Source organism: Carassius gibelio, chromosome A20, assembly GCF_023724105.1.
Source record: "Carassius gibelio isolate Cgi1373 ecotype wild population from Czech Republic chromosome A20, carGib1.2-hapl.c, whole genome shotgun sequence".
Classification (NCBI taxonomy): Eukaryota; Metazoa; Chordata; class Actinopteri; order Cypriniformes; family Cyprinidae; genus Carassius; species Carassius gibelio.
Window position 1 is genome coordinate 21,474,891 of NC_068390.1, and position 13,642 is coordinate 21,488,532.

The 13,642-nt window shown below is 36.6% G+C and overlaps 1 protein-coding gene across 3 annotated transcripts; it reads left to right on the plus strand.

Moving 5' to 3' along the window:
• Nucleotides 1-734: 734 nt before the first annotated feature.
• Nucleotides 735-9,868, plus strand: LOC127938538 (headcase protein homolog). Of its 3 annotated transcripts, none has more exons than XM_052535220.1 (5): nucleotides 735-1,136; nucleotides 2,559-2,588; nucleotides 2,679-3,791; nucleotides 6,812-6,966; nucleotides 9,368-9,868. In XM_052535220.1, the coding sequence occupies exons 1-5, from the start codon at nucleotides 980-982 to the stop codon at nucleotides 9,530-9,532; spliced, it is 1,620 nt and encodes a 539-aa protein (XP_052391180.1). In that variant the 5' UTR covers nucleotides 735-979; the 3' UTR covers nucleotides 9,533-9,868. The 3 variants fall into 3 exon arrangements, with proteins under 3 accessions (XP_052391180.1, XP_052391181.1, XP_052391182.1); XM_052535222.1 differs by lacking the exon at nucleotides 735-1,136 and adding an exon at nucleotides 1,390-1,471; XM_052535221.1 differs by lacking the exon at nucleotides 2,559-2,588.
• Nucleotides 9,869-13,642: the final 3,774 nt, after the last annotated feature.

Sequence of the window (13,642 nt, forward strand, 5' to 3'; positions counted from 1 at the left end):
TGGAAAACCTTTTTAATTTTTTTTTTAAAGATAAATGTAGGATAATTTAAAACTGACTTTAACTTTAGTGTGTATTTGGATTTCTATGTTGCTGCCTTATTCTTATGATAGTTCATCTGCTTCTAAAATGGCTGGAGACAGTTGATTTAAAAAGTGTAATAAACTAATATAAATGCATGAACTGGAGTCGAGACTTATATTTCACATTTCTGACTTTTTATCTTTAAATGCACGAGCCTAGTAAAAATGGACATTTAATGATTTGATTTTTATTGTTTAAAGGCATTTGAACCTAAAATGGTTCTTAGGACTGGATAAAGTTCTTCTTTTAGAAATAAAGTAAAAATTAAAAATCTTTTTTTTTTTAATCTTCTTTAAAAATAAAGCTCATTCTGATTTAGTATAACTTACAACAAGGTTCCCATGTGATACAGCTGTGGAGAACCATTTCTGGGTTCTTTAAAGAATGGTTCTCTAATCAAAAAATGTTCTCAAATTAAATACATTTAGCTAAGGTTCTACTTAGACCCTTGATTTTTTTTTTATCTATATAAAAGCTCAAATAACGTATATCACTTTTAAAGCCATATGTGGCAAAGCATTTATGACTAATAATTTTAGCAGTGTGTCGATTATTTATTTGCTCGCGACTCCCTCTTAGGTCTGTGCTGCTATTAATAACTCCGAGCTCTAGGTCTGGATCAGAGATGGAGGCGGGGCCAGAGGAACATTCTCTCTTCAGAGCAGGAATCAAAACAAGAGAGGGACACGCCTTCTTCATGGTGTACCTCTGCTGTCAAGATTGCCTGCACAAATCTGGAGGAGGATGATGATGAGGACGATGATGATCGAACTGTAACATCTGCACCCCCCGTGCATTACAGTTCGCAGTGAATTCGCCAAGCACCCTCGACATGATATCCGCAGAAATGCTTGGTGGCGGTCGCTGACAGGCTGCATTCATACTGAGCGCACCATTATGCCCAACCAAAAAAGCAACAAGGGGAAGAGAAATAAACGCACGAACAGTAGCGGGGACGAGCAAGAAAATGGAGCCTCTGCGTCTGCGGTTACAGGAGGAACTGCCTCGGTGTTGACTGGAGCGACAGCGGGTCCGCCGAGCGACAATAGAAGCGGTAAGAACGTCACTTCAGTCAATGTTCTACCAAATGCTACGTTTCTCTGAACGTGCGTGCGCGTTACCTTCCTTTTAATGTTCCCTCGCTTGCAGCAACTTGTTTAGTGCGCGTGTCATCACCATCAGAATTGTTACGACATTGCATGGAGATTTCCGTCTTTTCACTGATCTTGCTGCACAAGGTGGTTGCTTAGGCCTTGTTCAAGGGTAGATGCACTTGAAATAGAGTTGCATGCGATTTGGGGATCAGTGTTGTGTAATGGCAGATCATATCACGCTAATGATGTGCAGTTAGAGTGTTTCAAAATCCATAGAATCGGTTTGGCTCTTGAGGTGATGGAAGTGGAATCTGTCTTTGAGTGGCAGTTATGAATAATGAGCAAGAGCTGTTGAATATCACTGCTCTTTTATATTCAGTACTACAGAACGATGTTTATTTTATTATTTGTTGTTACTGTTTATTGACTGATAGCAAATATGTTTTAGGCAAACTGTATGAAAAAAAAAGTTCAGAAAACTTTTTGCAGGTTATTAAGTGATGCATATGCTGGAATCTGGACTGGAACCGCTTTTATTAGTGGAGCGGAGCCACATGGCTGTTCCTAAATACGTTCAAAACAAGCTTTGAGCACCTGACTCCACTCCATGTTTTAAATGTAACTTGTGAGAGAAACCCAGTAAGAGCGATTATTGAGAAAACAGAAGAAAACACAGTGACACAATTCTGTCACTCCATACTTCTATAGTCTGAATTGAAAGGTAGTGAACAAACAGAAAAAGGCAGCGCTTTACAATCAGATTTAAAGAATGAAGCTCTCTATTTTATAATTGTCTTTCTCTGTCTCTCAGGAGACACACACTCAGACTTCATTCATAGGAGTGTTGCGTAATATTTGTTCTATTTGAGTGGGATTCGCACCCACAGAGTTATCATAAATAGAAATGATGTATTGAATGTACTGACATTGAACGTTCTGCCAGTGGAGCTGCTTGAATCTATGAATAGATGTCCGTTAGTGAATTTGTTGAAGGTTTTCTTTAATCAAATGTTTCTCATGTTATTTTTTGGGGTTGATTTATTAATTCAGTCATTATTCTTTTACATTAGCGTACAAAACATTTAACCCCACGTAAAATAACAATACTCTTTTTTTGTGTGTGTTTAATATAAGGTATTGTAATCTGTAATACATATATTTTACCATATAGGAATCCAGAAATATAAATCCTTACCCTCATGTTGTACCAAGCTAATTTTTTTCTCCCTGGGACACAAAAAAAGATATTAGGCAAAATAACAGCCTAAGTCACAACTTTTAACAATTAATTGACAATTAAGTCACTTTCATTGCATCTTCTTTTCACCTACAATGAAAGTGTATCACTTTAACATCTCTTTTTCTTTTCCCACCGAATAAAGAAAGTCATACTGATTTGGAACAACATGAGGGTGAGTAAATAATGAAAGCATTGTCATTTTTAGGTGAGTTACTCCATCACATTAAACCTAAATGAATATAATCTTGACTGTGTTTGGCAGAGGCCCCATGTGCCACTCCATTAGTGTGCAGTCTGGGCCGTCCCATTGACCTTGAGAAGGACGACTACCAGCGTGTGGTGTGCAACAGTGAACTCTGCCCTTACGGCAATTGGATGCACCTGCAGTGCTTCTATGAGTGGGAGAGCAGCATCCTGGTACAGTTCAACTGCATCGGCCGGGCCCGCAGCTGGAACGAGAAGCAGTGCCGACAGAACATGTGGACCAAAAAGGGCTACGATCTGGCCTTCCGCTTCTGCTCCTGCCGCTGTGGTCAGGGACACCTGAAAAAAGACACGGATTGGTACCAGGTGAAGCGCATGCAGGACGAGCGCAAGAAGAAGTTGCCAGAAAAAGGGAGCTGGAAGCCCAGCGCTTCTGCCTCCGGAGGTGGCGCTTGCGGTGGAGGTGGTCCGGAAGCTACCGATGAGTCTAAGAAAGGGAAATCATCTGCAGGCCATAAGCTAGCACACCGTGGCTCCAGTCAGGAACTGTCTCGCAGACAATCAGCAGACTGGCAGAACTCTCAGGAGAGATGTCACACTGGTACTCCCAATGCCGTCGGCGGGGTTTCCCACGGGCTCCGCTCCCCTTGCGAATCCCCCGCTCAGTCCCCTCCTTCAGGCTTCTCCTCGTTCTCCCCACAGTCCCTCAGTGGCCCGCGGTGTTCAAGGCACCTGGGTGAGTTTCTTAAGAACGCGGTTCATACGGAAGGACACAGGAAGCATCTGCTGTCCGGAGGCGGGGTGGCACGTGGCGGGGCTCAACTTGAGCAGGGAGCCGCTAACATGTGCCTCCCTCGGCTTTCTCCCGGAGACAACCCTGTGCAGTTCTTAAGGAGGCTGGATCTTTCTGAGCTGCTCACGCACATTCCCCGACACAAGCTTAACACCTATCATGTGCGAATGGAGGACGATGCCCAGGCCGGCCAGGGAGAGGATCTCAGGAAGTTCATCCTCTCTGCACTCAGTGCGAGTCACCGCAATGTGGTGAACTGTGCCCTCTGCCATCACACCCTGCCCATCTTTGAGCAGTTCCCTTTAGTGGATGGAACGCTGTTCCTGAGCCCTTCACGCCATGATGAAATTGAGTATGATGTCCCTTGCCATTTACAAGGTGAGCAAATTCACTTTTCTCACTATTTCTCATTCATTTCTCATATATATATATATATATATATATATATATATATATATATATATATATATATATATTAGGGCCGGGACTCGATTAAAAAAATTAATCTAATTAATTAGAGGCTTTGTAATTAATTAATCGAAATTAATCGCATTTTAATCGCATATAAATATTTGACCTGAGAACAGTGAGAAGTAATTTTTTTTTCACATGAGTTTATAGTATACCATTAAATAATGACTGAATACATAAGGTTAAGCAACAAAATATTGTTTATTTTTGTTCAACCAAGTCTAGCAGACCAGTGCAATTTTTGCCATGAAGTGTAGCAATAGCATATTTAGAAACAATTTAGAAATAGTACATTTCAGAAATTCAGGAAACTTATAGGTGCTGGAACCTTCTGTAAAGAGTTTTTTAAGTAAAACACAATACTGTCAATTACATTCAGAACATTGGAAACACTGACTATTAGAAAACATCTCTCTGTTGCTTCAGAGGCCATAACATACTAAGTCCAACTCTCAATAACCTTGGCCAAAACAATAAAGAGTTTAACATAAACTGTTGCACCAACAAAATAATATATAGTTCAACATAAAGTGTAAAGTCCACGCTAGCTGCTATATGTTTTGCGCATAGACAGTAAAAGAAATGGACACAGCGACCCCATTGGAACTCAATTGAGACAAATGAAGCCCAGTTTTAGCGTTTTTTAGCACTTCCGTTTCTGACGCGCAGACTCAAACGAAGCTTGACGACAGCAGCAACCTGTCTGACAGATGTAAATCTTCTAGTAGCTGTGTGTGCAAACTGCCATCGTTAATCTTGCAGAGACGGCGAGCTTGAGCGGGGAGTTCTTTGTCGTGAGTGAGCAGGAGTAAGTATTCTGATTAATTATTTTGTATAGTATGTAACGCCAGTACGCCATATTAAGTTAATTGCCTGCGAGCTTCTCCTCCTGTCTGTACGGTAATGCGACAGAGAGCCGAGTGGTTATGACGCAATCGTTAGCCTATTTTTTACAAAAACTGTTTATACGGGGCCATAATGTAACATAGAAGGTAATGGAGCCCTTTATACATTGTCGTGTATCTTTAGAAATAAATAATGGACAAACAGAGTCTTTAAACGCCTCAGATGTAAAGTTATTCGCTGTCAAAGTGACGCCAAAATGAATGGGAGTCAATGGGAATGCTAACGCAAGTGAAGTTCTGCTAAAAGATGGCAGCCCCCATCCGACTTCAACTTCCGGTCGAGTTCCTTGCCCCTTGGTTTTGCGTTGATATGAGAAGCGAACGCTAGTTGGTGCTTCAGTATAATCGGTCCGCCGAAACAAATCCAGTGAGAAACGTTCCGTGGTGCAAAAATAAGTTATAAAAAATGCGGGATTTTTTTTTTTCTGTAATTAATTAATCTTAGTTAACGCGTTATTTTTTGTGTAATTAATTAATCTCAATTAACGCGTTAAAGTTCCGGCCCTAATATATATATATATATAATTTTATTTATTGATTTATTTTTATTTATATTAGTGTGGAAATAATATAAATATTAGTGTGGAAAGTGTTATTCTGCATCAGGGTCCCATAAATTTCTACAATTTATTATACATCAGTGTCCCATAAAATTTCTCCGCTCACAAGTTTTACAGAGTTCAGTTGAACTTAAGTTCTGGTTTACAATTACATTTTTATCCAAAGCAACTTACAGTGCATTCAGGCATAAATGTTTTTGACATGTGTGTTCCCTGGGAATCGAACTCAGGACCTTTTGCATTGCCAACGCAATGCTCTACCACTGAGCCACAGCTTTAATTCCATTTTCATTCATTTAAACAAGTTTCAGTTAATGTGAACTTCCTGAATTATTTTAAGTTTGAACAATGCTGTATTATTTTAAGCTTACTCAGTTTCATGAGTTCACCCTTACATCTAATCTGAAAGCGAATAGTAAGCATATTTTAGCGCGCTGTCCTGGGGGAGGGGTCCGGGGGCCGGAGCATAGCCCGAACCCAAAGAACTGTAATTTTTTTCACTATCAATTTTATGACATCTTTTTTTATTATTAAAATATAGAGTAAAAATATAATTTAGGGATGCACAATACATATGTTCAGAACTGTTTGCTAGGCAATATATTTACTTATTAATTATTCATGCTCATTTCTTCTGTTTTAACATTTAGAATACTTCTGTTATATTCTAACACTCATTTAAAGTTAATCTTTAAAAACACAAATAATTCAGTAACATTGTTAAGTGTCATCTTAAACCAATCTCATTACGAATATACTTTTTTTAATACACATTATAATGTTGTGATGCATAAAATCACTTGTAGCATTTAAAATCAATAATTGTAATTTTTTAAGCATTTTTATTAATAAGTTGTATAGAATTTAATATTTTCCTTTTTTTGGTTAGCAGCTATTACATGAAAATAATTATCCAACAAATTTGTAGTATTAATATATTTACAGAAGTGATATTATCAGTATACCTAAAATAAAAATATCACTTAGTACCTTGTTTTTTGGTGTTGGTTCACATTGCCATTTTTTTTTTCATCGAGTCTCTTTTGCCCTGGTTACAAAATAGCTTTTACTTTTTTTGGAACATTGCAGGCACACTGTTAATGGCTAAAATGCCAAGAACAGCAACAAATGTTCCATTCCCAGCTTTTCCATTTTTATTAAATAACGTTGAGCCGAGTGAGTTGATAAACTGTGCATGATATTCATTTTACCATAACAAAAACAATTCAAGTATCATTAAGTAGCTTTTGAGAATGAAATATGACTGTTGTTAAAGACTAAAGCAGTTTTGAGCAAAGTACCGAAACATAAATAACTTTTCTTCTTCTAATAAAGAAGCAAAGCAGCTGTGACAGATAATAATGCTTTGATCATGGCATATCATTAACCCTCTATCAGAATATATTTTCATTAATTAGAGTCTAATTGCAGTTTAAAAGGGTTTTCTGTTTATGTTCTAAAGGGAGGTTGATGCACCTTTATGCCATCTGTGTGGACTGCCTGGAAGGAGTGCACAAAATCGTGTGTATAAAGTGCAAGTCCAGGTGGGATGGAAGCTGGCACCAGCTGGGCACAATGTACACATATGACATACTGGCTGCGTCACCCTGCTGCCAGGTAATCAATTTGTTTGTGCTCATAAATACCTAAATTATTTATATATATATATATATATATATATATATATATATATATATATATATATACACATATTGTTCTAGTACATTTAAATTGTGTGTGTGTGTATGTGTATATATATATATATATATATATATATATATATATACACACACACACACACACACACACACACACACACACACACACACATATATATACATATATATATATATATATATATATATATACACACACATATATATATATACATATATACAGTACAGACCAAGAGTTTGGAAACATTACTATTTTTAATGTTTATGAAAGAAGTTTCTTCTGGTCATCAAGCCTGCATTTATTTGATCAAAAATACAGAAAAAAAACAGTAATATTGTGAAATATTATTACAACTTAAAATAATAGTTTTCTATTTTAATATACTTTAAAAAAAAATTTATTCCTGTGATGCAAAGCTGAATTTTCAGCATCATTACTCCAGCCTTCAGTGTCACATGTAACATCCAGTCTATCACATGATCATTTAGAAATCATTCTAATATTCTGATTTATTATGAGTGTTGGAAACAGTTCTGCTGTCTAATATATTTGATGAATAAAAGGTTAAAAAGAACTGCATTTATTCAAAATAAAAACTTCTAATAATATATATTCTAATAATATATTTTCGTTATTATCACTTTTTATCAATTTAACACATCCTTGCTGAAAAAAAGTATTGATTTTATTTAAAAAAGAAAGAAAGAAAAAAAAAATTACTGACCCAAAATTACTGACCAGTAGTGTATATTGTTATTACAAAATATTTATATTTTAAAAACATAGCTTCTTTTTTTTTTTTTTACTTTTTATTCATCAAAGTATCCTAAAAAAGTATCACATGTTCTGAAAAAATATTAAGCAGCAGAACTGTTTCCAACTTTGATAATGAATCATCATATTAGAATAATTTCTAAAGGATCATGTGATAATGATCCTAAAAACTCAGCTTTGCATCACAGAAATAAATGATAATTTAAAGTATAATAAATTTAAAAACAATTACTTTAAATTGTAATAATATATCACAATATTACATTTTTTTTCTGTATTTTTGATCAAATAAATGCAGGTTTGATGAGCAGAAAAAACTACTTTCAAAAACATTAAAAAACATTAAATAGTAATGTTTCCAAACTTTTGGTCTGTACTGTTTATATATGGAGATCAAAATTTGAGAACAATCTATAAACAGTAGATTTTTTTTTTCTGAAACATAGTGATCAAAATTAGAGAACAGTAACCACTGTAGCTCGAAAGAAGATTACAACAAAATTTTGGAGGGTTACAGCTCTCAGAAATTAGTAGGAAGCGTAGAGACCCCTGCTTTGAGTGAGCCATAAGGACGTCAATAGTTTCTCACACTGAGCTGGTGTGATCTTGGCCACTCTTCTTCCAGTTTCCTCCATAGTTCGGTAACTGTACAGTAGTGGGTTTCTTGGCCATAACTTTGTCACCAAGGATTTTTCCAAGGAAATTTTCAGCCGAGCTTAAATCAGAAATCTGGGAAGGCCATTTCATTATTTCAGTGTTCTTGGCTTCAAGGAACTGGTTTACCCATTTTGCAGTGTGACGGGGGCTTTGTCTTGCATGAAAATTGCAGGATGATTGGGAGATGCTTGCAGGGAAGTAACTGCATGTTGCTGAAGGAGGTTCTGATAAATATTTGGATTCACCCTGCCATGTAGCTTTATAAGAGGCCCAACTCCTAGTGCAGAACCATGACACTTCCTCCTCCACCTTCCACTGACTTATTTATGCACTTGGGTTTCAGTCTTTCCCCAGTTTGATGCCAAACATAATGTTTCCAATCAGACCCAAATAAATTAAACAAGAAATTACAGATTTGGAACGACAAACTTCTTGTGCAGTGGTTGAAAAGGTCATACCTTTGCCCTTCATCTGTACAACGTCCTTTTGCAGGGTTTCAGTCACCTTAGAGCAGCCCGCCATCTTGCAATCTTAGTGACTATTGGAGGAATGCTGCCAGTTAAATAGGAAATTGGCACCATATGCCAGATTAACACCAATAACTTGGAGTTATCTGTAAGTGTTCTCTAATTTTGAAAAGTGTTTTTTTTTTTTTTTTTTTTAATCTCATATAAGTTTTTTATACTGTGCTTCAGAATAAAATAAATGTATGAAATATGCTTAAAATACTGTCCATCTACTCCTGTTAAGATAACTTAAACAGAAATCTTGAAATTTAGGAAATCAAACTTTAGATCTCCACTGTGTATATATTTTGTGTGTGTGTGTGTGTGTGTGTGTGTATATATACATACATGCATATAAAACCAAATTTCGGTTTTAAATGCACCACCACTCTCTGTCTGCCTAGGCCCGGCTGAACTGCAAGCATTGTGGGAAACCTGTCATAGACGTACGTGTGGGCATGCAGTATTTCTCTGAGTACAGCAATGTACAGCAGTGTCCTCACTGTGGCAATCTGGACTATCACTTTGTAAAGCCATTCTCCTCGTTCAAAGTTCTCGAAGCTTATTGACAAAAGTTGCATTTGCATGCTAGTATTTTCCCCTGTTTTTTCTATTGATAGAATTACTTATTTTGGGCTCTTGTCGACACTTTGTGTGGAATTAGTTATCTTTAGGAACACAATAGAAAGAATCAAAGCATACAATGTTGATCGTCGAAGAGCGTGTCTTTTATTAAAAGAAAAAGGGTATGCTTTTGCGTATATACTAATGCCACCCTTGAAATGTTTGAGCTTGCATTTTAAAAAAACAAAGCAACAATACTGTGACAAGTGAATGTATCTCTGTATGCCAAATTTGCTTTTTGTACAAAAACAAACAAGAAAACAATAAAATACATAAAAGGATCTTTCTTTTTCACAGACTAATTATTAATTATTCCATGGCTTGGTCAGTTATCTTTTTGATCTCAATCTCATCCACCCAAGGGCCTGTCTGCATAATTCCTGTTTTCCATATCAAATAGCAATGCTCAATGAACATCATTATTGCAGATGAAGCAGCTTCTTTGATCAAATGAGCAGGCACTCTCATGTAGGCAACCTTTGGTTTGTGAATCTTGGAAGACAAAGACACTTATTGAATGGCAGAAATAAATACATTTTTTGTAGGTAAAATTTAAATGTACTAGAACAATATGTGGACTCTTGTGGAACAACACATTTTTGTGGAAACAAAAATGCATGGTTTTAATAATAAAGCATCCCTAGAAAAGTCATGAAACATGCATCTATAAAATATCAGTTAACATTTACCAGACCATTAGATCTGGACTTTGGTTGGTCATGTTTTTGTCTTCTAAATATGAAATAATAAATAATATGTCTAAGATTATATCTCTACTGCCATACAAACACCAAACACAGTAGCTACACATACAGTAACTCAAGATCAGATGATGTAAAGTGTACTCAGTTCAAGACAAAACTGCCTGCAGGTATAACTCAGACTTGCTCTGAATCTTCCTTCAGAACAAATGTATTTGGGTCTGCTTGTGTATTAGTATGTTTAACAGGACAAAGGCGGCTTCTTTGTGTATGTGGAGGGATGCTGTACAACTGAAATATATGATATTTCGATTTGATCTGCAATGCTTAAGTATGTCTACAAGGTACAGGATCTGTAATCCAGAGTGGAAAATTATGTGAAAGAATTTCTATATAAATACAAGTCGATACATATTCACTTGCAGATATGGGCACTTAATCATTTTGAACAGCGAAAGCATGATAGCTGCTTGTCTTTTTAGGCTGTTGCCATGGCAACTGCTGCTTGAGTAAAAATCATGGTGCGCAATAGGAGTTATTGTATGCCAGTGACCAGCAGTTAGCATAATTTATCATCATTATTTTGAAAGTCCTTTTATTAGAAGATGCCCAAAATGTAATTTGGGGTTAATCACAATTGTTCTAAACCTAAGCAAATAACCTGCCCTGCTGCATTTGTGCTATCAGCATGAAGAATTGTTCAGATTTTGTGGTTTATTCAAAATGGATGTGTTTTTAGGATTGTGCAACATTTATCATCTACGATAACTATTGCTTTTTTAACGATGTGTGAGCTGAGATTAAAGTGCATCACTCATTTTGCAAAACAATAAAAAAACACCTAGAGAGTCCAAAAGCAATCACTGTGTGATGAAGCTTATAATGCAGTTGTAATGCCCTTATAATTTATGAAAAATATTTCTGTATAATATTTTAAATAATAATAATATATGATCAGTAATATCTCACAAGCAAAAGTGCCGTTTTCCTGAATACCTTTTGCAAAAGTGATAGGCCTATTAATTTTATAGCTCTTTTGCTTCAGAGAAGCAAGTGTGCAGCCATCTTTAGAATTTAGTCTTTGAACCTCAGTTTTTGCAGTATATAGCAGGTGCTGGTGAAGTAGATTTGCTTATTGCTTATTTTAAGTTAATTAAAGTTATCATTTGATGTACATTGTAGCTAATGTTCGAGGCAGATTTCATGAGAAATAACAATAGACCGGGAAGATTGAATAAAATGAGAGGTTCATTCATAAATGTGACCCTGGACCACAAAACCAGTCATAAGAAGCAAGGGTAAGTTTGTAGCAATAGCCAAAAATACACTGTATGGGTTAAAATGATCAATTTTGCTTTTGTGCCAAAAATGATTCATGTTCCATGAAGATATTTTGTAAAAGCACTACCGTACATCTATAAAAAATGTATTATCATTAGTAATATGCATTGCTAAGGACTTCATTTGGACAACTTCAAAGGCGATTTTCTCAATATTTCGATTTTTTTTTTGCATATCCAAACAAACCAGCTTATTTATTCAGCTTTTAGACAATTTTAAAATAATTTAACTGGAAAACTGACCCTTATGACTGGTTTTGTGGTCCAGGGTCACAAATTTGTACAACCTTATGTCACGGTCAAAAGGAAGGGACCCAAATGCAGAGTGAGTGAAACAAGATTTATTGAAAACAAAAGTTCACAGCACAGGGGTGGACAATCTTGGGACAGGTCCAACCAGCAGGGAGAGATCAATGCCCTGAGAGGTAGAGAGTCTGGGGTACAGTCAAAGTCGTTGGTCAAATCTGGGTGGAATGATGGGGAGAAAACCAGAGCAGAGAACAGCAGAGCATGCAAGCAGAGCGAAGGAGCTCAAAGCAGGCAGTGTCAGAGATACGGTTCTCAGCACCAGGCTCAGTTAGCAGGCCGCCTTGGGGAACCAACAGGCAGGGAATCTCAGGCTGGTAGAGCAGGTCAGGAGGGAACACACAACAAGGCACCACTCAAGACCACACAACAACACTACACAGCACACCACACAGAGAGACAACTTGATGAAAAAAGCAAAACTATAAAAATAAAATACTTTTTTTCTTTTTACGGAAATATCCAAGTTTAGACTGAAAAATATAAATATAAAATCTAAATAGTTAAAGAGTAGAAACAACACTGATGAATAACTAAATATGATATACAATTAAATATAAACAAGATTACTAAAGAGCTGAACCAAAATCAGAAAATAAAAAATCAAGAGCAAAAACTAAAAAAAGGATACACAGTAACAGGGCAAGACTGGACTAGCAGCAAGTGTCTCTGGCACAAGACGAACTAGCAACAACTAGAGGAAAAACAGCACAATATATAGACAGGAAAGTACATAAGGACCAGGTGAGCACAATTACGGAAACGAGGACAAGACAAGGGCTGCATCCGAAAACTGAGAAATGCTGCCTTTGGAGGACGCATTCCAAGGTAGGAAGGCATCAAGGCACATCCAAATGCTTTTGATCAACGTTTTCCACTTTTTATGTAATTTCTAGCGAGGAATTAATATTACGGCAATGAAATATTCACTTAGTTGTCACCAAAGCTCTCTATATTTTGCTGTCGATCATTAAACCATTACTCTGCCTCAGAAGCTTGTCCAAAATCAAAAAGTTTCATGAGGTGCCTTTGTGCAAAAACGCTGTCTGCAAAGTCATTGCCTGATACAGCAGCGAGGCAGCAAGTCACCTGCCAAAGTTGTCGGATGCAGCCAAGGCCTAAACAAGAGGGCATGACCAAGGGATACAAGGAGGTGGGACCACAGGAACACATGGCAGGCATAAATAAAGGCAAAGCAATATGTGAAGACACAAGACAAACCAATAGACATTAAACAAAGATAACATTGACAAAGCTGCCAGGGCAGAGCCCTGAAACCTTAATTACCTTCATGCTGTGGAAACACAAAGGAAGACAGCTAGAAGACAACAAGCACATGCTATAAGTTTGATCTCAACATATAATCATTGCTGTTAATAGTGTTAACCGTTTGTTTGAATACATGCCATTAACTAACTGCATGATTTTTTACTGTATATTTCTGCCTGAATCACATCATCTTGACATGGTCACTACTGATCAGCTACTCCTAAATATAAAGTAGAAACTTAAATTTTCTGTCTAGTTGCTTTGCAATTTGAAAAGCGTTATACAAATAAACGTGAAATGAATTCAACTATATCAGCCATTGAATCGTTTGAATGAATGATTCAATTAATCACTCATTAAGACCGGGACTTGGCAACACCTACTGCCCTAAACCAGCCAAGGTAACAGCACAAAAACATTTTCAGAATAATATATAATG

Coding starts and splice junctions, on each gene's coding strand:
- LOC127938538 (XM_052535220.1), top strand. CDS start 980: ATGCCCAACCAAAAAAGCAACAAGGGGAAGAGAAATAAACGCACGAAC. Junction 1,137..2,558: donor GCCGAGCGACAATAGAAGCG/GTAAGAACGTCA, acceptor CACCGAATAAAG/AAAGTCATACTGATTTGGAA. Junction 6,967..9,367: donor CTGCGTCACCCTGCTGCCAG/GTAATCAATTTG, acceptor CTGTCTGCCTAG/GCCCGGCTGAACTGCAAGCA.